The sequence below is a fragment of the Pezoporus wallicus genome, unplaced genomic scaffold, assembly GCF_028554395.1.
Source record: "Pezoporus wallicus isolate ANWC-B61680 ecotype Strahan unplaced genomic scaffold, APGP_CSIRO_Pwel_v1 contig_4710, whole genome shotgun sequence".
Lineage (NCBI taxonomy): Eukaryota > Metazoa > Chordata > Aves > Psittaciformes > Psittacidae > Pezoporus > Pezoporus wallicus.
In genome coordinates this window covers 3,841,771-3,865,520 of record NW_026640647.1, presented here as the reverse complement: position 1 = coordinate 3,865,520, position 23,750 = coordinate 3,841,771, and the positions used below count along the sequence as shown (strand labels likewise).

Here is a 23,750-nt window from a genome sequence, read left to right as displayed (position 1 = left end):
AACGCTGTACCGACTCCGAGGCCAGCGACGGAGGGTAGCTCCCATCTCCCGGCCCACCCCAGCGCCCTGAGGCGGGGCGGGTGAACGTGTGGTGAGGAGCCGCAGGGGTCCGTAAGGGAAGGCCAGGCGGGGTCGCCCCCGTGCTGAGGAGAGTAGCGCGAAAGAGGAAAGGAAGCGAGTTCTTCGGCGGCAGGGCGGCTGGGGAGAGGGGGGCCAGCTGAGAGAGCGGGACCCGGCAGGGCCGCTGGGGCGAGGCAGGGTTGCTCTGTTCCCCCCTCGGCCTCCTTCCCGTCACCGGCCTCTGCTCCAGCCCGCTTCCCCCCCATCCGTTGTGTGTTCCTGCGTCCGTTGCAGGCCCCTCTGCCGGTGCTCGTCGGCTGGGCGCGAGGCGGAGCTGAGGAGAGTTGGCGCGTGCCGGCAACGTGCCGGGGCTTGAGGCGGCGACGGGGAGATGGAGCCCGACAGCGCGGTGAGGAGCCGGGAGCGGTGGCAAGGCCGGTTCTGGGGGGGCTGGGGCCTTCTCCGGGGAGAAGGCAGAGGGGGGCGGCGGGTGGGAGTGCAGCTGTCCCGGTAATGCGCCCCTCGCTGAAGGCGGCGGCCGTTGCGGGCTCGGCCCCAGCGCCGCGCGAGTCCGCCATTTGCTTTGTGGTGTGGCGGGCTGGGGGCAGCCTCAGTTGGGGTAAACCGCTCGCCTCGAGTGCGCAGCGGTACCCGGTACTTAGGAATGATGGGTGTCTGGTTCGTGACGTTGCGGGATATGGACTGTGAAAAAACGGGCTGTTCAGGGAGTAAGGTGGGATTGATATTTAGGTATTTGTCGTGCTTGATTGATTGTGGATGTGTTCAACATGAAAGTGAAAATTATATCAATTCGGTTAAAGAGCAGTTGCTAAACGCAAGGAATAACCGAGAAAAGTGGCTACCCCATCCCTGGCAACGCTCAAGGCCAGGCTGGACAGGGCTTGGAGCAACCTGGTCTAGTGGAAGATGTCCCTGCCCATGGGGGACATGGAATTGGATGAGCTTTAAGGTCCTTCCAACCCAAGCCATTCTGTAACTCTATGAAAAAACACATGTATATACGTATCCATACTGTTTAAGGGGAAAAAAAAATCTAAAAACTGTGTTTAAAGACCTGCAGAAACTCAAATTATTTGGTGATGTGCACACAGATCTTTTAATATTGGGGTTTTTTTACTTCTACATTGGCATTAAAGAGGAAATTATTTTTGAGACAGTTATCAGAATACAGATTTTAACATTTTAAATTGGGGTTTACTGTATTGGGAGTTCACAAGTGATGTGTTCAATTCCTCATTTCTTCCATTTGGGATTTGGGTTTGTTTGACTTTTTTTAATGAGACTTAAAACTCTTGGCTTGTATAGAGAAAATTAAATTTGAGATCCTTGAGGTAAAGAATGTCCTTTGGCTGTGGTATCAACTGTTAATTGTAATTTTATAGTTAAATTTTAGTGCTGTACACAATTGCCAGATGAATATACAAGTAGAACACTGTATTCGGTGTGAGAGATGAAGAAAGTAACTTGATTTATCACCCTTCAAAAGTTGTTCTTTACAGATGTTCCTCCTTCTAAAGCCTTTGGGACTGTAGTGATTATGATTGTTCCTTGCTTGCAAGTGATGGGTTTGGTTGGTTTGGTTGGTTTGGTTTTGTGTTTTCAGGTTAGGCACTACTGTTATGGTAGTGTTCCCAGTAGGAGCAATGCAGTAGCTGCTTGCCTTTTACTCTGGGCTCTTTCCTTAGTGGTACTGTCAGGACACTATAGCCTACAATTTGTTTTAGTAAACTTTGATTTAGTTTAGTTTAGTTTAGTTGGGGACAGACAAAGAAAAACCACCATGGCAAAAATGTTCTTGAAGCCTCTTGCAATTCTTACTGGAGAAGTATGGTGATGGCACTATATGGCTGCTTTACAGTTATGGTTAGGATTGACTATGCAGTTTCCAGTGGAATGGGAGTCTGTATTTTTTCCCAGTTCATATGTGGAAGTTAAAACATCAGTCAGGCTTCACTGAATAATGGTTTCCGTGAAGTTCCCACTGTACTGTGTCCCTTTCCTTTACCAGGGCAAGGGCAACCTGGTAGTTCTTCCACAGAGAGAATTTCTGTTTGAATCACTGTGTACTGTGTTTGTAGGCCAGAAGGGTGTTGAATTAAAAGACTAGTCTTCAAGAATTGTTATCAGTTGTAATGAGCTTGTTGATTTTATATGGTGGAATTTTGTGTGCTTGGCACTTGGAAAATCAAGTAGAAGCAGTTGCAGAGGATCAGAGTTTTGTAGATTGTGTGTGTGTGAGAGAGTGTAAGGTGAGTTGAAAAGGCCTTTTCTGTATAGGTTTAAGCTAAGGGGTTTCTAGTAGACATAAATTAATCTCTGAAATAGACTTCATAGCTTGGGATTCATACAGCAGGATGCTGTGCAAGCAGAAAAACTAAGAATAGGCCCTAAAAGTCTCATTCAGAAAAGTGTTAAAATGAAAGTTAAACTAAAGACAATAGTGTATCACTAAGTTACTGAATTGCTTAAAACTAAGCTTATGTTTAAATGCTTGCTGATTTGCATTCTGAATAAAAAATACATGGTTCGTGTTCAGTTATTCAGCATTTGCTGTGCCTCCCAAAAAAAAATTTTTTTTTTCTGTTGAGAAATCTATGTGTAAGATAACTGAAAATATTTGAAAATATTTTCCTTCCATCAGCAGACACCAAATCAGATGCAAACAGAATCTTTATATTCATGTCCCAACACTGCGTCTCCAGTGCCATTAAATAGTCTGACCAGTACTCCAAGGTTTGGAACAGTTACTCCAAATCGCGTCTTTGTAGGAGGAATTGATTTTAAGGTATTTCTTCCTATTTTTCTACTAAATGATAATTTGTATAAAAATCAACAGGAAAAAAATGTGAAATACAGTCATGTGTGTTTGTTCAGGTGGTAAAGTGCCCTTCACTGCAATGTTCAAATGAGCAGTAGAGAATAAAACATTAAGCCTTGATTCATGTAACTGTACTACACAGTTGTCCATTTGTACACCTAAATGCTTTTGACATTACTGGTTCTTCAGAATTTTCTCTTTTTCAAAGAAGATGGCTTTTGTCATCAGCAGAGTTTATGGTAGAAAAGTATGTAGAAGTGTTTTTATTGTGTAACACTTGATGTAATTTAATAAACTGTGACCACAGTGTTAACGATTGAACAGAACAAATGTCAGTAGCTTCTGTTCCTCTAGCACTTTTCTTCCAGTTCATACAAAGAAGGAGCTACAGTGCATGTATTCCTCAGTTACCATAGTAATTTTCTTCAGAGCAAGTGTTTGTTTTAAAACAAATATTAAATCTTCTCTGGGCAATTTACAGTAGTGATCTGGATTCTTAGAATGCTCGTGCCTTCACATATGCCCTAAAAACCTCAAAGAGCAGTGAATATTGAGCCATTCTGATGTTGTTCAGTTGCTTTCAATGGTTGTGACAAGATACGTACCAGATCTTCAGATCAGCTACTCTTTTTTTTCTTTCTTACCACTTCAGATTAGGAGTTGTCATTGACTTTTGCAAAACATCCTTGATCTGCTTAGCTGTTTCTTTGTTCCCACCAAGAGTATATTCTTTGTCTTAATCCTTCTAGGCTGAGGACCTTCTGAGTGGTGACTCAGATGAAGAGGAGGAAGAATGACAATTTTGCATAATAAACACAAGAAATTCAAGGTTCTTCTGGCTCACTTGGATAATTTATATACAGGCGTTCATAATTAAGGCGATGTTGTACAGGGTCTTCAGTATATTTGGGCTTTGGCAAAGAGGCACAGTAGCTTCTTGCATTAATAGTAAGCAAATTACTAGAGCTGTAAAAAGATTTGTCTCACTTTCTTGATGGCAGCTTAAAACACTTATTCTGCATAATATATCAGTATTTTTGTTAATTGTCATATTGTTCATTTTGAAGCGTCTCTTGACTTCATGGTTCACTTGCTATACATCAAAATTTATTATGAATCTTAATTGCAACAACAGGAATTAAGTGTGTTTGTATCTGTAAACGTAAAGATGGTTTTAATTGGGAGAAGAAACAGAAGGTGTGAAACCACTTACTGACATTTTAGCAACTCTTCCAATTTCTATGACTTAATATCAAGTAGAGTCTTAAATTTCTGTTCAAATTGTAGGATATATATGTCATTCTTGGATTGTTTTCTGATGGGCTTCTTATGGCAAAAAGCATTGGGGTTTGGGGTATTTTTACCCCAAAGGTCTTAAGTTAGCTGGGGGGGAGGGGTGGTAAAAATCTATTTATTTATTTTTGTGAAAAAAGGAGGCACTTAATAGAAGATTATTTGTTTTCCAGCAAGCTCTTTTATTGTTTTACCAGTTGGTCTGTCACTTTAGCAATGATTGCTCTTTACAAGAGGAAGCATCTCGCCTTTTTAAATTTAGAGATATAAGTAAGATAGGTCTCAGTTGGGTACATTTTCATCTTGGCCTGAAGAACTCTTTCTTCAGTGGTGTACACCCTGCCTTTCGTAAGAATTTGACAAGTACCTTTGTCCTGTCGTGAGCAGGAAAAGTCCTGAATGTGTTTCTGTCAAGCTTTTGGATACCGTGTTTGTCCAGATACTTGCAGATTTTCACTGTGAATCTTAGAACAGTGTTTCCTTCTTATTCCCCTTTAATACACTGCTCTGCAGATAAACCTTTGGCTTTCCAAGTTTACAGTCATGTGTAACCATCCCTGATGTCCTTGAGGTGTTGAACGACACTTTCACCACTGATCAGTCTTAAAGGCTCTTTGGTTGTTTCTTGGCCTATTTTAGCCTTCAACTCTTTTGTAATAGGCTTTTTTGCTCAGCTTGTGAAGCAGCTCTGCTACATGTAACGTGGAGCTTAAAAAAAAACAATCTCCCAGAAATGAGAAATTTAATCTACAGGCCTTTCATTTCTAAGCAGATAGTTTTGGTGTTCATTGCAGATGTCCTGGGGTCAGCAGTAGCAGTGCTACACCAGCTACTGCACCAGCTACTGAGAAAAATGACTGCTACTGCTGAATCCCGGACAGGAGAAAATTTTAAGGAAAGGAAAATCTTCACTGTGAGTCTTTCGAACATTGCACGTGCTTTGCAATGTGCTTTGTACATTTTTATGTGCAAACACTACAGCATATGCTGCACAACTGGTCTATAGAAACAATCAGTTGTTTGCCTGAACCTGTTTTCCTGTGTGCACAAGCTTTCACACTTCCCTTTAGGTGCAAAGTGTGATCATCTATTCAAGAGAATGGTTCTGGACTCCAGAATTCTTTTGACCTGTTCATGGTGGATAGTTTCTCAAACAACAGCTTGCAAGGAGAAGACACAGTTACTGAGCCATAATAAAATCTTGATGCGTTTCACACCTACTCAGTGCACTTCTATCTGATGTTTCTCCTCCTATGTGATGTTTCTCCTCACACTTTCAGAGCGACTGGGTATTTTCTAGTGTTTCAGTGCCTGAACACTTGGATTAACTGGGGAGATAATGTTCTACCATCATTGTTCTCTGCTGGACTTGGGTGTTATAGCGAGCAAGCTGCATTATTTGTTTTTGTAAAATGTGTCTGGAGGGTCGAATTCTTCAAAAAGAGCATTAACTTCATATTCTTTCCAGTTATGAAAGTTGTTCAAATTAGGTTTTGTTTCTACTAAGTTGTTCTTGTTTCTTAAACTTGGATGAAGCAGCTAAGCCTTTGATGTGCAGGAGGGGATATATAAAATTGTATACACACAGTTAATAAAAGTTGTTCACTTAAAGGTAGAGTAGTACTTCTGATATAATTCTTCAGCGAAAAATATAGGTGAATATGGAAATTGGTTGAGGCATATAGGCATCTATGTATGTAAGTGTACTTCTTCCAGCATTAGGTACAGTATTAACTAAGGACCACGTAGAACAGAACTTTAACATCTGAAATATGATGTTTAGGGCACTCTATTTGATATATGCTTACACAGTAGAAGAAAACTGATTCATAGAAGGTAGGTAAGTGTTCACATAGCTATTACATTAGGAACTTGTCTTACTTCATGCATACTCAGAAGCAAACGGTTTCCTCCATGGGGATTTAGAACATTCTCCATTAAAAGGACCTTTGTTTTCTTAATTTATAATGGCAAGTTTCTGTGGTGTGTGTATACATATCTGCAGAGTCTTATATTAAATGTACTTTTGAAAGAGGGATTATAGATTAGATGAATTTGACCATTAAGTTGCTGTTGTTTAGCAGGGATCTTTTTCATATATGACCTATGCATATCCTTTCTGGAAGCCTGCATACTCTGCTTCTCTGAAGTTTGAAAGCATCACAGTAATGTTTCATATTGTAAATAGCACTCTAGTATGTAATTTATGGAAACTAAAATTCACATGTAGTAAACCTGCTTCAATGGTCTTGCCTGTAAAAGTTGTTATGTAAATCCACTAAAACATAAGTTATAATATTTTAGTGGCTTTCTAGCATTCGTGGTGTATGTAAAAACGGAGAAATTAAATAGGAGCTGTGAAGGCTCATACATGGTAATTTTTTTTTTTCTATCAGAGTTATCAGTAGTTTGTAGAAAACTTTATCCAAAGTATATCCATTAAAAATCTTACAGTAAGTATTCATTGAATAAAACAATATGCAAACCAACTTTTTTTTTTTCCCCTTCTTGATTTACTGTACTAGACTAATGAAAATGATCTGAAGAAGTTTTTTGCTCAGTATGGCAGTGTGAAAGAAGTGAAGATAGTAAATGACAGAGCTGGAGTATCAAAGGGGTTGGTATTGTAGGATAAGTATGTTGTGGGAATTGAAAATATAACAGAAAGCTGACTGACTATAGTAGATTTGATTATGAATTTTATTGCTCAGAATATTATTTGTTTTGTCATTGATGTTCCCCATTAATCCATGTATGCAAAAATGTGTTCTTGCCCTTTAACATCTCCATGTAAATGTCTTTGTAGTTCATAACTGTAAAACTCTATACTTACATTATTATAAGATGAAGGTGTGTGCAGCTAGGACAAAATCGGTAATCCTTTCAGGGTTTTCTTATGACAGTATTTTAAATAGATAACCCTAAAATAGTAGTTTACTTATTAAACATGCGTATTTCTACTACTGAAAGCCAGTGCGGAAAGGAGCCGAAGAATGGAGGAAGAGGCGAGGTACATCTGATTATGCTGGAGTGCATGGCAATAATGTGAGACTTTTGTGTGAAGATTTATGGAACAAGAACATAGGAGAGAAATTTGATAACGAATTGTGACTGCAGAAAAGGGAATTAAGACTAGAAGTCAACAATAAAAGAAATGCCAAAGAGCAGATCTGAAGAAAGATTAAGACTGGGTAGTAAGGTTATTGCTAGAACCCAACTAATGCAGTGGTCAAGGAAGTAAGATGAGTAACTGTACTGCCACAGAACGGTGGAAAGAGGGCTGAAGCAGAAAGGAATGTTCATGAGAATTTGTACCTGTAACAGTTCACTTTGGTCAGAAGCTCTCTTCTGAGCAGTAAGTCTTTGGTGTCTGAATCTCATCATTTTATACTGGCATAATATATATCGGCAAATTACATGCTGAGCTGCAGGTCTTAGCATAGCGTGCTATACCTATATGGTACGTTGGACTTGGTTCTGCTGTCAGATCTATTACCAAGCCTCTTACCCTTTTACTAAATTCCAGGAGATACCTGAGACTTGCAGTACATGTGTCCATATAATACAGTAACCAAGAATATCCAATTATTATGCAGTTGTGATTGCCAATATATGTCTCACAGAAAAATGTTGGAAAATAATTGGTTTCAACAGTGTTGGTATTTCTGTTGAAATCCAAGCAATCCATTGCATCTCATTGACAAGTGATTTAAGAAACTTAAAGGGTTTTGTGACTGATTGTGTCTATTAGTTTATTGTCCAGACAGCACACAGAATGAAAAGGCTGTGTAGATAAGGTCCCAAGCTAGGTAAATAGTCTCTGTGTTCTTTGAACTTGGAAATGTTTACAAATCTGTTTAGAGAAGGCAATGGAGGAAAAGCTCGCAGATTTAAAAGTCAAGCTGGTCAAAGTCTTATTGGACTCTCTACTCAAATAAGCATTTTTGAAAGTACGCGTTGTGGTACAGACCTGAATTATAAGATGAGATACTTTGCACAAAGCATGTTCGATGGCATAGGTTTGTGGGAATGAATTGAGGGGGTTTGATACAGCAGGAGTTTGTGCAGAAAGCCTTTTTGATTTGTTGCAGTAGTTACAAAGTATGAGAACACACAGAACTCTTGCTTAATGCTAGTCATGTGAAGAATGACAAGAATAAATCATAGATAAACACTCTCTGCATTGCTGCTTGATCTGAGAACTCAGTATAGTGGGTAGTGCTTGTGCAAGTATAAAGCATTCACTGAATGCAAAGCAATCATTGAAGTAGGTGGGAGCTGTGCTGTGAAGTACAGTATAGAAAAAAATAACATCTCAAGTGTTTCATCAAAGTCTTTGTTTAGTAGAAATGAAGGAACTAAAGATACACACTGAGTAACAAGAGCAATGCGGAGAGAGGTATGTGTAGCTTTCCACAGGGGCTGCTCATTCACTTGCACTATATATCAAGAAATGATGTGCAGTGTATGTAAAAAAAAAAAAATTCAGAGGGTTAGCTTTTATAATTCTTATTTAGGTATGGCTTCATTACTTTTGAAACTCAAGAAGATGCACAGAAGATTTTACAAGAGGTAAGTGATAGTCCCCATTATGTTTATCTCTTAAATTAAATACTTAATTTAATATTGGACACTAACTAGCTCTTACTGGCTGGCCGTATTTTGTTTGTCAGCTTGCATTTGAAGGTCTCTTCAGTCTGGTCTGTGTGAGACCTAATACAAGATTTAGGCTGAGGTCTTCTGGAACTAGGGGAAAGAGTTGCCAGTTCGTAGTACAGCTCTTGACTTTGACATACAGTCTTTACTTACCTACTCAGTATGTGGTTCGTTGTGCATATAGAGCCATAAAGACTCTATCCTTCACAATTGCTTTCATTTGCTCTACTAGAAAATAAATTGCTGTCAAAGCTTTGTTGGGCGTTGGGAAGATAACTGCTGTCTTTCATGCAGACATGTTTGATTGGCAGAGCTGATGTAACTCTCTAGTGGTAAAATGAAAAGATGCTGCTGAGAATCATAGGTACCAGTTGTTAGTCAGGAGGCCCCATGAGGAGTAAGTAGTACTTGAAATTACTAAGAATTAAGTTTGTGTATGTGAACTCTTTAAGTTAGGATAGAAAAGTAATTAGTATAGCTTTGGGGGTTTTTGAGATGCACTCTAAATAAAAAGCAGGGGAGGGTGAAACCTAATGAGTGACTTGTGTATGTCTGATTTTGTTTCTTTCATGTCTGTGTAGAAAACGTCTTCTTTCTTTAATTCTAGGCTAAAAAACTTAATTATAGGGATAAGAAATTGAATATTGGTCCAGCAATCAGAAAACAACAAATACGGAATCCTCGTATGTATTTTTACTTGCATTTCAGACTGAACACTTATGTAAGAGGGGTACTGATAAGTTTTTTTGTCAGATTACTTCTTTATCTTGATCAAGTAAGCTGTTAAGATTTTTTTGGGGGGAGACAGAACAAGGTTTTATTCCAGAGAAGATGCCATCTCCTGCCAGAAGCAGTTTTATTTCTGTAATAAACAACTGAAAAAGTAGGATATGAATCACCAACCTTTAAGGGAAGCTTCATCAGGTTTTGGCATACCAGGGCATGTTGTTCTGTTACTCCACACTAAAGGCTGTGTGTCAGAGCTGTAAAATACATTCCTTTTGTAAGTGCAGCAGGGAATGAGGTGTACTTTTGTAACTTTGCTGTAGTAAAAAAAAAACCTCACCCCACACTTCTGTTCATCTGCATGGGGATCTGTCCCTTTATTTGAATAATGATGGCTGTCAGTACCTATTAGAGTACTGACTGTACAGGTGAAACTCTGCTTTGGGATCAACCCATGCTGGCTTACAGCACCACCATAATGGCAGCATTGCTGAGAAGTATCCCTGTCGCTGACATCTAGTTACCAGTATTTACTTTTGCCAGGCCATGTACCATCACAGAAACAGACACAGCCACGTGGTCTGTGTGCTGAGAGAGGAGGCAGTACCTTGTAGTGAAATAATTTGGTTATTTTTAGTGCTTGGGTCCTGTATCAGCTAAATATGAGTTTGTGGAGGTTACCAGTTAAAATCTCCTACAATGTGAAGTTATCTTCGAACATTTGAATGTCAAAAAAATACATGTATCTTTGGTGAGTAATTTATATGCATGTTATCTTTTGTACCCCTTTCCCATCTACCTCTGGAGATGTCCTGTGACCATCTGCTTTGATGATTTTGTGTTTGAGAGGGAATTGAGATGGCACTAGGCACGCTGCTCCATGCTCTTTCCTTTGAGTGCTTTGCTCCTTTACAGATAAAAAGTGACCTTTTCTTCTTTTTTATGGCCTACAAATCTAAAAAAAAAAATTTTCCGGTAAGTAAACTTTAAAATACTAATTTCAGGTTCTACTGTAATACCAGAAACTGCTACAATGTACTTAACTACATCAAGTGGATATCCCTACATATACCATAATGGAGTGGCTTATTTTCATACATCTGAAGTTGCTTCTGTTCAGCAGCCATGGCCAGTAAGTCAATTATTTTTGCATATGTGCTTTTCTGTGGACCAGGATGAGTGCAGTGTTTTGAAGTCCATGCTGCTTCCAGTTTCTTAGGATGTGCTCATGTTTGATGTTTAAATGGCTTCCTTGTATTAGCCTGTTTATTTCATGTTTTTAAGTATTACTAATTTTATTGGTCTTCTGCAGGGGACTTTTGCTTTGATATGACCCATAGGACAGGGTAGTTCAGAATCAGTGTGGGCCCTGCTGCAGGAGAAGTTTTGTTTTTTCTAAGGAGTTTCTGGTGCTTTTGACTGCTGATTGGCTCCATTTATTATTCCTCCATGAATGAGGTGTTCTTGGGTGTAAATTCTTACACTGAGGATGAAAAGAGAATGTAGTACTAGATCAAGAAAGCAAACCTGAAATTGGGTTATTTTACAGTCATTCATACTCTTTTTCAAGAATAATAATTTGTTTAGAAGGAAGATAATTTGATAGATTATTTGCCTTTAGTAGCCTTGGGGACCTTAGACACCATTCACAGACATATATGAGTGGAAAATCCCTTCATGTTGGGGGAAAAACTCAGTGGAAAAATTAGTAATGAATAAAAACAAATTTCCCAAATTTCTGGCTCATATCCACTGTTTCAAACAAATAGCATTGAATCTTTCCAATTACAAATTGCACGCAGTAGGCTTTACTAGTCAGAACTATAGGTTCGGAGGGCTGTGTTGTCCTCTATCATGGCCATACATTTCTGCCCCCCTTTCTTTCACTGATTTCTTTTTGAACCTAAACTAGGCCCACACAAAACCCAGGCAGGTTTCAAGCTCCTTAAACTGGCTGACTGTCAAATCAGATGAATGCTGAGTCTGGTGTGAGGTAGAGAATGGGAAAGGGAAGCTTGTGTTGGGGCTGTGGAGAGGGTAGGAAAACATCAGTGACAGCTTAGAATGCTTTAAGTATTTACAAAAAATGTATCTATAGTCAGGGTAGTGGATGGCCTTAGCATTTCTAGATGGTGATAGCCTAATGCTTTCTGGAAAGAACTGAGTAAATACACCAAAGATGGTTGTTTCATCTCTAATGTAGTCCCTTAGAAACAGTGGCTTTGAAGAATCTAAGCGTAAGTTAAATCCATTTTCAAAAGAAAGGGGAGATGGCTCAGCATTACAGTACTCCGGAACTGTTCTTAGTAGGAGTGGTAATTCATTAAATTGCTTCATTAAGACTTTAACGTCTTTCTTTTCAAGTCGCGCTCTGTTTCCAGTTCACCTGTGATGGTGGCTCAACCCGTTTATCAGTCTCCTACATACCAGTATCAGGTACCTATATGAAAGTTGTCTTCTAACCATCAGTATTCCTTCCAGTCATGGAGTTTTATTTGCAGCACTGTCTTGGCTCTGTTTATTCTTAGGAAATAAAAAGATTGTTCAAAATAGTCATATAAAAGAGATTTTAATTTCACTTAAGATCTTTTAACTATAAAATAATTTATTCTGCCTATGTAACTGTGAGGAAATGTAATAATTAAAATTTTGTTTGGTGTTGCTAGACAACTGGGTTAGTATAGTATCATCCTTAATTTTTATAATCTAAGCCAAACTCCTGCTCAAAGCAGGGCTTGGTAGATCAAGTTTCTTGGGAACTTGTCCAATTGAATTTTAAATATTTGCAGCTATGGAGTTTGCACAACTTTCTGGACAGCGTTTTCTGATACTTGATACTTCTCACAGTAAAAGTATTTTCTTTTCAACTAGTTAAAATATTCAGTGTTCCAACCTGTGTCTGTTGACTCGTGCTCTGAACACCACAGGCAAGAATCTGGCTTAGTCATATTTATGCTGTCATCCCTTAGCAGCACCCCTCCTGCCCTTATCCTTCTCAAGGCTGAACAAACCCAATCCTCTCAGCATCCAGATACATCTGTTCTCTAGTCCCTCCATCATCTTGGTGGCCCACTACTGGATTTATGCAGTATGTCTGTATTTTTAATGTGTATTGGCAAGTTAAGTGCTTTCTGTATCTTCTGTTCTTTTTTAATTAGCCATGCTTCTTAAGATGCTTCAGTATTTTAGAAGTTAATGAAATGCTAGAGTCAGAAGCTGAGTGGATGTAGGTGAAACCAAGTTCCTGAATTACTTGGGGGCTTAATGAAAATCATATTTTGTTTAAGTATTGATTATAGATTAAAGATGGTTTTGACTCTAGTATGTTGGGAATTACAATAGGTGTATGCATATGTTCTTAATCACATAAGTAATACTGGGTTTTTTTTGAGTTTAGGCACCAGCCCCCTGTGTTCCAAGTCAGTGGCAGTGGCCTGTTCCACAGGTAAATACAGTTTCAGTATTTTAACATTAGTTTGCATCCAGTTTAAAAGTCTGGTGCACTTACAGTGAACTTTACCAGTATTCACAACACTTAAATGTTACCAAAACCTGAAATAACATTTTATTATTATAGCATTTATTGAAACATCAGATACAAATCTGACATAAAGGAAGCATCTTCCCCTCCTTTCTCCCTCTGGCAAAAAGTTTGTATGAAATTATCTAGTAAGTTCTCAGAAGCAGGTAAAAACTGCCATATTTTGCCTGATAGGAGAAATGAGTATCAGCTAGCTTAATAACTAACTGTGATGTTTGATTGGAGTATTACTAGTAGAAGCATGTAGACATACAAGTAGGGTGAAACTAGACCCAGACCCTTGAAATATGAGGAAGAACTTGAAATTGCTAGCCTGGTAATTCTGGCGGGGGAGACTGTTGGTTTTGTGATCTCTGTAGCAGAGGAGCTTAATATGGAAATCTTGACACTCAAGGAACTTGAAGAGTTTGAAGCTGAAAGGACTAAGTCGCTGAAGAATGAACTGTTACAAAGCATCCTCATTACTTCAGTAGCAAGCAGCCTTGTCCAGTTATGGCCATGTCATCTCTATTAATAATGTCATCTGCTGCTTTGAAATCTGGGTGCTGAATTACAGAAATACTGTGGGGTTTATTTTAAAACAGAATGCTTATTATTTCAATGTAACATTTTTACAAGGTTATACTTGTTACGTTTCTGTGATCTTGAGAGTGTCAGTTCTATGTATTTTAGGATTTATCTAACAATACTCTCCAAAACATAAATAAAATCTGAAAAATGTATAAAAGCTACAGGACATTTTTGTTTTATCCTACCAACTTCCCCTTCATTTGGTCTCTTTAGGTTATCAAAGGTTGATTTGACACTTTATTTTACTGTTCTCTTTGCTAAATATTAATGAAGATAAAACTTTAAAAGCATCTTTGGTGTTCATAGTGCATAAATCATATTATTTATGAAAGTAATGTGGTTTATTTCAGTCTGCTGTCTCTTCACCTTCATTCTTGTATGTGCAACCATCTGAAGTCATTTATCAGCCGATAGGGATTACCCAGGAAAGTGGATGTGTACCTCCACCTCTCCTTGTAGAAGCTGCAGCTCCAGAGGTATTTTTATAAAAACTTTACTTACAGTTCAAGCTTTTATGTGCAATTGAAAAACATTCTTTTGGTTGAAGCACAGGTAGTTCAGAGCACTTAACATCAACTATTCCCTGTACTTACCCCCACAGTTAATGCTGCTGCTGTTAAATCATTTCAGTTGTCCTCAAGAATATCTCTTCCAGTTTTCTAGGAGGATGCTTTAATTTGAAATATTACAGAGGGGTCACAAGTGTATGATAGATAGCAGTATAAAAACTAGTTGGGTTGTTTTGTTCTGTTTGAAAATAACAAGTAAAATGGGAGTCAGACTCTTCAGAATGCTGGATTAGTATACCCAAGCCATAACAGTTTCCTGAAGTTACTCTTTTTCTCTGTGAGCAGAAGCTCAGTTTTAAATGCTCTGAAGATCAGAATAAATGAAGTAGTTGAATGGTTAAATATTTTTCTTTTCCTTTTTTTTTTTTTGCTTCTATATCAGTAGCATTTCTAATGTTTAAGAGATATTTAATATACAATAAAGCCATTTCTTTATAATTAGATATTAAAAATGAAAGTAAATAATTTGCTACAGAAAAACTCAATATAAAATTTTAAGTGTATTATGATTGGTACTTTTCCTCTTTGATAATTCATTTCTCATTAACAGGGATGTCAAAATAAATGATAAATTAGGACAGTAATCGAGTATTTTTACAAAAGTTGAAGAGTATTTTTATTGCTACAAGAGAAGTTCCAAAACTGGTATTTCAAACATCTTAAGTGGCAAATCCTGACATATTTTAATTTAATTTCCCTATAAAGGAATTGAATAATACAAGACTTTGGTTGTTGGAGTTTTTCTTATTTTTTGTTTAAATGCATGTAACTCAGTGTTTATAAAATCATAAATATTACCAGTGCTATTATTTTACTTTTTGTATTTCATAAATTGGATATCAGAGAAATTTTGCAGCCTGTGAGCACTTAAGAAAATAATCAAATAGGTTAAGGAATATTTGGATGTAACATGCTCTCAGTTCACAGGTACACATTTTGTTGATGTTAAAGGAAGCAGTATGTGGAAATTAAGAAGCTGGTATAAAATTCAAAGAAAAGCCTGTGTCTTATTTGTATGTAAATGTGATAATGCTAGGAACTGTATTTCAGTGTGCTAATCTACACATTTAAACACTGCTCCAATCAGAGCTGAGTGAAATGGATTTCTGGTAGTGTGATACATCTGTCAAAGACAGTGATTTTTGACACTGATCTAGATAAACTGATTTTACCAAACTTTAGTACAGTGGGGAAAGTAGTTTTTTTTAAATACTGAAACTTTGTTTTTTATGAAGTCAGTATTTTAAATGTTGTTTGAAGTTCTAAGGAATCTAAATTCATGTGAAAAGTTTGTAAAAACATACAATTGTGAAACAAGTTTTTCTGCTTTTTTTTTTATTTTTCTGTAATACCAGGTGTATTCTGATCACGGAGTTCAAGCGTCACATCACCAGCCTATTGTTCAGAATGCTATAGCCATGCCTGCGCCTGTGAGTATCAAAGCTAGTTAAAGAAGGCATTTTACTACCACTGTCCCCATTCTTGAAGTGGAACAGTAAAAGAAGAGGGGAAGGTGACAAAACAGTGAACCTCGTTCAGTTCTTTGAAGTCATAGTTACAGATCCTTGTCTCTGGGTCTTGGGAAGTTGAATTCATTACTTGCAGCCTTACATAAGCACCTCATATTGTGGAGAGGTAGGTTTTTGGATCATGGAGCATGAAAAACAATGCCGGTTGGTCACCCATGGGTATTTTTTTGTGTAATTCTGATTCTTGAATGGCCATTCTAAAATGTGATTCTTCCATGTCACTTAATACAAGTTGCTGGGGGTTTTGGGGTTCCAGTTTAAGATCCTTTTGCATTAATCAGTAAGGTTGTTGACACAACATGAAATAATGTCTAAACTACATTTAGCCTAGATTTGCTTGACAAGAAAGGACTAAAGGTGCCTGTAGTTTTACTTGAGATTACAGCACTGAGTCTTCTGTGAAAGATGCTTATTCAGCTACAAATGGCAGACTGGATATGAATGAATCAAAACCATGTTATAGGCATTTTAGTTTGTTTTTAAATATTTTTACATTTTCTTTTAAGAGAAAAATCTTTTTTTTCCAGATTGTTGTGTAACAATAGCTACTAAATACTTCCAGTAGAGGGGGCTGTAACATTAAGTGGTGTCTTGGAATGAAATGCAAGTACTCTAATAAAAAAAAAGCTGAATATGAATTTGAGACATGAATATCTGAGTGATTCATATTTTTAAGGAATACTTAAAAGGGAGTTGGTGTAACACAGTGATCATAATATCCAGTTTATATTCTAACAGTGTATGAAAACACTTTAAAAAGCAATAGTAATTTCAGAATGAAAAATGAGTGAATACTTACTGTATCAGAAAGAAGCTTTTTCACCTTGAAACTTGACTTTTATTATCTTTCCTAGGGCCAGGGCTATACGAGCAAGATAGCATGAAGTAAGTTACAAGGTAGATCTAGAGCACAGCAGCTCTTCCTCTTCTACAGTAATTGCCATAGTACCATGCTTTGCCTTATAGCAAAGGCAAAGAAGTTTACCTTGTGATAATGTGATAAGTTACATGTATATATGCATGCATAGTCAAAGCATGTTTGGTTACTGTGGTATAGGAAATGAGCTGCAAATTCATATTCTTACTTATCTCCTGATACAGTATTTTCTATGTTTATTCATAGCTTTAGAAGTGATTTCACTTACAGCCAAAGCTGGCATAACCCAGCAATTCATTCAGTTTTCCACACCACCCGTTTCCTTGTGCTGGTAGAGGTTTTTGTTAGCCACTATGGTATACCAGGTCAGGGAACTGATGTAGTTGAAGATGAAGCTCTACTCCCTCCAACCAAAAAGGGTTAACTTACACTTGGTTCCTGAGACGGGTTTATCAAGCAACTGCATGAACTCTTGTATGTATACAAGACATTTGGGATAGGGTAGAGGAAGTAAGATTTGTATTAGCAGTGCAGATTTAAACTTGAGGAAAGTGAGTATGAAATTGCTGATCCTGTCTATTCCTTCACTGTATTTCTTGCTCATTCTTACCCATTCTCTTAAAGTTTGTTACCTGTAATTGAAACTCTGGTCTGCTCACGTCTCGAGTAGATTGACAGATACAGTTAAACCCTTAAAATTGTCAGAATTCAGCAAGTCTTTCATTAATTACAGGATGATGCCAAGTTGGTTTTTACAGGTTTTAGTTTTTAATTAGTTATTTAGCTTCATTTAGTAGTAACTAGTAGTTCTGGAATGTAATTCTTCCTTTTCAAATTTCACCTTACCTTTTCACATACCCGCTCAAAGCTTTGAATATATCCTACATATAACAAGCAGGATCAGCTTGCATTGTGTCTGTTACTGTAGCTGAGCACTCAACAATGGTTGGGTTAAAAAATAAGGAGCAAATGTTGACAGCAGCCTGCCATGTATTAACAACTGGTTGTGTCATTACCACCTGCTCCCCAGCTTCACAAAAATGCTGGTCTTGTTAAAAATACCCGAACAGATGTGTCTGCTGCTTCAAAATTGCCAAATAGTGGCCATGTGAGAGAGAGCAGATGCCTAAAATAACAACCTTATATTGAAGGTCATGTGTGAATTGCCTCCAGTACATTAGGAATTGTGTTAGGAATAAACATACACTTTGTTCTAGGAGCTCTAAGTCATGAGAGCAGGATGGGTACAGCTAGTAGCCAGATACTGTTGGCAGTTGTAGACTTCTTTGAGGTTTCAAATGCAACTTAAAACAGAGTGTGCATTACAGTTTTATTTTAATGATGTCACAAGGTTAAGTGAACAAAATGGATGAAATCTTTGCTGAGGAAGAAAATAACAATTCTAAGTTTGTTCCATTGCTGTTGTGGATGTATAAAAAGAGAAGTTGGTTCACTAATGGTATAGCAGCTAACAAAGGAGGCTTCAGTTCTGGCAATTCCCTAACTTATATTTCATTCTCTATTCTACCACTTATATAGCTTTTTGGTGATGTGACTTTTAGTACAAAATCTGTAATAGCCTTAAATGAAAAGTAGAAAAACACATTCACCAACTTCCAGCTATAGTTTATTTTTTAGATCCAAATTTTGATATTTCAGATCAGGCTTGAGTCAAAAATACTAATCTCCTCCCCTTGCTCCTGTGTTTGCTAATGATCCTGTGTATTTACTTGAAGATGCCTTCTTTTGGTGATTATTGTGTGTTTTGTTCATGAGTTCGTGGAAGTAATTTCATTTTAACATCTGTACAAATGGCTAGGGTTGACATTTGTTTTTAAAGGCTGCCAGGTAACACTTCTTTTTTTAGGAAGCCAGGATGTGGGGTTCATCTCTGCTGGATCTTGTGCAGTGTTTCAGAATCTTGGAGATTAATGTTTGGATGCTCCTAGAGGTCATCTATGAGATTCTGTTCAGTAGCAAGGTCTGTGTGGTCTACAGTAACAGCAGAAACTTGAGGGAAGATTGAAATTCACATGCTTTGGTTTCAGGTCTGGGAGAAATACCTGTGAGTTAAATTTTTGTTTTGGTGGTTGAGTTCTGAGGCACTGGCCTGGTAAATACTTACTGGATAGTGTGTGTGTATGAGGGAGATCCATGAGCAACACAGGCCTGTGGGAGCTGAGCAACATAACTGCAGTCTGCATAAACTGAGCAAAGGTATAAAAGGTGGACATGGAGGTGGGGAGGGTTTGTTCTGTTGTCTCATACTTTTTGTGTCTTTCTATTCTCAGTCATCTTTTCCAGGTACAGTATATGTGTCAGAGGTAGGCATGGTTCCAGGCTGTCTGAGTTTTTTGCTGTTTATATGGTCTGTGTCCAACAGAATGTTTTGGCTGACATACAGGATTATACAGTGTCTTTTCCTATAGGAGACTTTTTAGGTCCCCGGAGGGGGTGTTCTCTTTATTTGAGCTTGGACATTTAGCTTTGTTGGGGAGAATCAGAATTTCTAAACTCTTCACTCCTGTCACCACAATAGACCAGTTTTAGTTGACAAAGTCTGACGATCTTCTTTAATGAAAATCTAAAAGTGCTGTACACTAAATTGGAGTGTACAGCTATAGTATTTCTTTAAAGCTTACTCTTTAAATGTAGTAAGTATTTTCATGTGTTTTCCTGAAAACCTGATTGAGTCCTCTAACAATAAGAACCTATCAGTGACAGAAACATATCCTGGTTTTCCGATTTGTTTGCATGTTTGGTTCATTTCACTACTTTGTTCTCTATTCCCCACAATTTTTTTTTTTTGATAGCGTTAAAGTTGGGTTTTTTTTGTTTTTGTTTTTTTTGTGTGGTTTGGGTTTTGGGATTTTTTGGAGGGAGGAGGGGGGTGTTGCGGTTTTTTTGGCTGTTCTTTTTTTTTTTTTTTTTTTTTTGAAAAGTCCAACGTATTTTTTTTGTTGTTTGAGCAATTCCAGTCTACAGTATATTGTCCATAATTATATTGCGTCTAACTGAAAAGGCAGAGGGGAATCTTCCTATGTCAGAATTAAGGGTATTTGTAGTATAGTTCATGTATATGTGCATTCAGATCTTAATGGTGCATGATGCTAAAACTTTGGCCTTTTGATAGTGAATGTCCTGTGAATTTAGCTGAACTTGGAGCACTCCTTTTTTCTCTATAATGAGAGTAATAAGGTAAAATTTAGGTTCTCTGTGTGTATAATACACTTAAATATACATGTGTTTATATGTGTTCGTATATATACACATGCATCTATATATACATAAATTGTCTTTTTTTTGTAAGAGGAAGTCTTGGTGTAATCATTTTGGGAAGAGCATAGTAATTTTATGCTAGTACTTGTACAATAAGTAGTGTGTTATTGTATGATACTCCATCTGGAGCAAAAAAAATCTTACAAAATATTTTCTGTATAGGTAAGTTGTTTTGGATTTTTTTCCACTTGCAGTGAAACGAAGAGAGAGAATAAAACCTTTGTTCAAAGTTACCTTAGTCTCAGACACATGAATCCAAACTTTAAGGTTGGAACTAGATGATCGTAAGGTCCTTTCCAACACTAACCATTCTATGATTCTATGACATATTTTAACAAGACATTTGTCACCAGCTGCAGTAAAGTCCATTGCCTGTAAAGCAGGTATTTTAAACACCACCAAAACCAAATCTGTTAATTTAACATTAACATTGAAAACTCTAGATGGCATGCTTTTTCTTGCATTGTTCATTCTATGCATTCTATGCTCTCTTTACAATCTTTTCTTTTTCCTTTTTTTTTTTTTTTTTTTTTTAGTTCTAATAGTTTGTTCTCATTCTTGTTTAATGGGGTGTTTTCTTTTGCTTTCTTTGATCTGTATGTTCTTTCTCTCTTTACTTGACAGACACTATGGAGCATTCAGTATTAAGCCATTTGGGCAGCTCTCGTCTGCCTGCACTGATTTTCTTGTCCTGTCCTTCCTATGTGGCTGAGATCCATCATCACCATAGCAGCTCGCAGCTGCCTGCTGTGGAACTTGCGGTCAGTTGTTTCATTACAATTTGTGTCCATTTCGTATCTGATAGGCTTTGAACAGCTCAGTGGTTTGTAACAGGGGCTTGCTATTGGTTAAGGTGTGATTCACTGTCTGTCTATGTGTCTGTGTGATTTATCTCTAGATGTAGCTTTGAAAAAATATTAGAAGCTTGCTGAGGTGAAATTGAGCATAGTTCTTTTCTTCTGGGACCAGGCAATAGAGAGGAGAAAATGTATTTGTTTCCTCAATATTCTCATAGGAGTCAGCTGGAAGAAGAGTAAGAGAAATAGATTGGGACTGTAAGGTTGATGTAATGAAAGCTAAAGTGAGCAGGGAGACTGGCACTAGATGGTCCTGGAAGCTAGATACTTAAGAAAGCAGCACACAGCATGATGCAGAGCTAGTAGATGATGGAAAGAAACTGAAATCCTGAGATTCAAGTGGCTTGAATATCCTGAGAGCAACGTAGGAGTTACAGCTGGTTGCATTAGAAAACTGTCAGAGCCAGAAAGGAGGTTAAAAAGGTGGGTAAGGTTAGCAAAAGTTAGTGCTGAAAAGGCTTGAGCTTGCAGAATGAGGTTAGAAAACAGGGCTAGTTAGTCTGTCATATGGCATAATAGGACTGAGAAGAAAGGACTCAGATTGGTTAAGAAGGGAATAGAACAGATGGGAGTTCCACAAGTGGGATACAGAGCAGCTGAGATGGAAAGGGAGACTGTAAGAGAATTTGATCATAAGAAATAAAAACAGAATACCATTCTAGAAGCTGTTCTTGTCAGCACCTAAAATGGTAACCCTGTTTCCTGAATCTTGCCATGTCTTTATCAGCAACTAGTGGCATCCGCTGACATACTACTTAATCACAGCCAGTTGCCTTTCTGTTGGTTTACAAATAGGACAGCTATCAGTTATTCAGCTCGAGTCTTACAAGTCTTGAGTTTTAGCTACTAAAAGAAAATATGTTAGCATAATGCTATATTCCCATAGTAACATTACAGAGAATGCAAAAGTAAAAAAAAATAAACAATTCGTTATAATAGTTTTGCACTGTAGCATATTATAAAAGTACGTTTTCCCCGTTCAATTAGAAAGAGAGTACAGTTGCTTTAATAACTTGGCACTTTTACTGAGGCTATATGATCAATGAACAGAACTTGATTATTTTTGTAAGTAAATTAATTCTTAACTCATTCTAAGATTCCATACTTGTAAATAAAGGAAGATATTTCTTACCACTGTTGACTTCACCTATGTGAATGGAAATCCGCTTTTCCTTTTTGAGCTAAGTCTGTCTAGCTGATGCAGTATCATACTAGACTAAGTTTTTATTGAAGCATTATTAATGAAGTAAATAGGACACCCTTTGAAACAGAAGAAGCAACCAGTATTTCTATTTCTCTTTAGGAACTGAAGCTGCATTCTGTGAGAAGAAATTTTTCACATCATTCATCTGAGTCTGAAACCTCAATGCACATGAAGTCCCCATTTCATCCTAGACACGATTACAGAATGGAAGATAAAATTCTCATACCACCTTCTACAGACTGTAAACCAAATTTTATTTTCTTTTAGCTATCTACTACCTATCACATGGAGCAGATATTCTTCCTAACTCCTAACGTTTGCCTGAAAATTCCAAAGTTAAATAGTACTCCTTTTTGTAAAGTAATCAAATGAAATATTGTAGTTTGGACAGGCAAAAACATGTGAAACCGTAATTTTTATCCTGCATTTCCTTTCTTAGTAAAAATACTGTTACAAGACAAAATGGGGATTTCTGATACACAGCCTACTGTATAAACTTTGTTTACTAACATAGATTGAAAATCAGCATATTTTTTATTAAAAGGGAAAGTTAACATTTAATTTCTGGATTACATGAACTTTAAAGATACGTTAGTTACATAGTAAATGCCATTTTCCCACATACTGACAGCATTTATGTGCTGCTGATTGAAGTCTGGTTATTTAAATCTGTGCATTTTAATTCCAAAAGAGTTTGCCTACTTTTTTTTTTAACAGTTGGTATTCTTCACTTTTTTTGATAAATTTGGATGACTAGTTTATTCTCATATGAAGCTGACATGTTTCTTGTGTATGATAAGCAATAAATTTGGATTTATGGTATGTTTTTAGATGTAGAAAAAGGCAAGATTTAACTTATTGCTATTACAACACCGTTGAAAACTTCTCTTGCTTCTTTTACTTTTTTCTGTTGTCTGTGCCCAACTTAGGTACTCCCTGGCAGTAGCACAAGTTGAGATTAAACACTGCTTCCTCTTCAGCTACAAGGAGATAGCTTCCTCTTTTTTGACTTGCTTCTCCTCTCACCCACTAGAATTGCATCTGTTTTATAAAAGGCTGATTCCTCAAAGATTAAAATACAGCCTCTATTTAATAGGAGTGCAGGCTATAGCTTATCACTTCTGTAACACTGAGGTCTTTATGTAAATATCTCTCAGCTTTTCAATTTTATCTACTCTATAGTAACATGGAAGTTATCTTTTTGTGGGGCTTTTTTTTGCTTGAGCTTTTTTAATTATTTAGGCATCTTATAGAGTGGGCACTGCAGTCAGTAAATATCTGTGTATAATATGTAAATATATTTAAAGATTTATAGCAGTTAGTAGCATTTTTTCATATTGTGCAGGAAGAGAGGTGGACTCCAGTTCTGTTCTTATGCTGTTTGCAAATTGTTGTGAAAGGAGATGCCATGTACCATGACTTGGTTGCAAGTTTCTTCAAGTGACTTTCTGCCTTTTGTTAGGTAGAAAAATCTGCACAAATATAACTTAATAGCTTCTATTTTAAAATACTTGTTACTATAGCAGCTGTGGGGGATTGTTTTACCAATTCATATAAAAAAAGATACACAGTTTATCGGATACATGGGGATTTCAGCCCGTTCTTGAGGGGGGAAATAATCATCTGCTGTAGATGTTGTGTTTCTGAGCCATTCTGTACAACTAAAAACACCTGTCCAGTTGTTCTTCCATTCGATATGCAGATTTTAGAATTCGTTAACATAAATATATTACAGACATCTTGGCACATT

General features: G+C 37.3%; 1 protein-coding gene across 4 annotated transcripts; it reads left to right on the top strand.

Moving 5' to 3' along the window:
* Positions 1-324: 324 nt before the first annotated feature.
* Positions 325-22,704, top strand: BOLL (boule homolog, RNA binding protein). Of its 4 annotated transcripts, none has more exons than XR_008973559.1 (12): positions 325-469; positions 2,723-2,866; positions 6,718-6,809; positions 8,710-8,764; positions 9,456-9,531; positions 10,579-10,706; positions 11,939-12,010; positions 12,972-13,019; positions 14,036-14,161; positions 15,610-15,684; positions 20,564-20,700; positions 22,100-22,704. XR_008973559.1 is itself a non-coding variant. In XM_057419878.1 (12 exons), the coding sequence occupies exons 1-11, from the start codon at positions 452-454 to the stop codon at positions 16,665-16,667; spliced, it is 864 nt and encodes a 287-aa protein (XP_057275861.1). In that variant the 5' UTR covers positions 325-451; the 3' UTR covers position 16,668; positions 20,564-20,702. The 4 variants fall into 4 exon arrangements, 3 of the variants coding, with proteins under 3 accessions (XP_057275861.1, XP_057275860.1, XP_057275862.1); XM_057419878.1 differs by lacking the exon at positions 22,100-22,704 and adding an exon at positions 16,638-16,668 and having other exon boundaries at positions 20,564-20,702; XM_057419877.1 differs by lacking the exon at positions 22,100-22,704 and adding an exon at positions 16,638-16,680 and having other exon boundaries at positions 20,564-20,701.
* Positions 22,705-23,750: the final 1,046 nt, after the last annotated feature.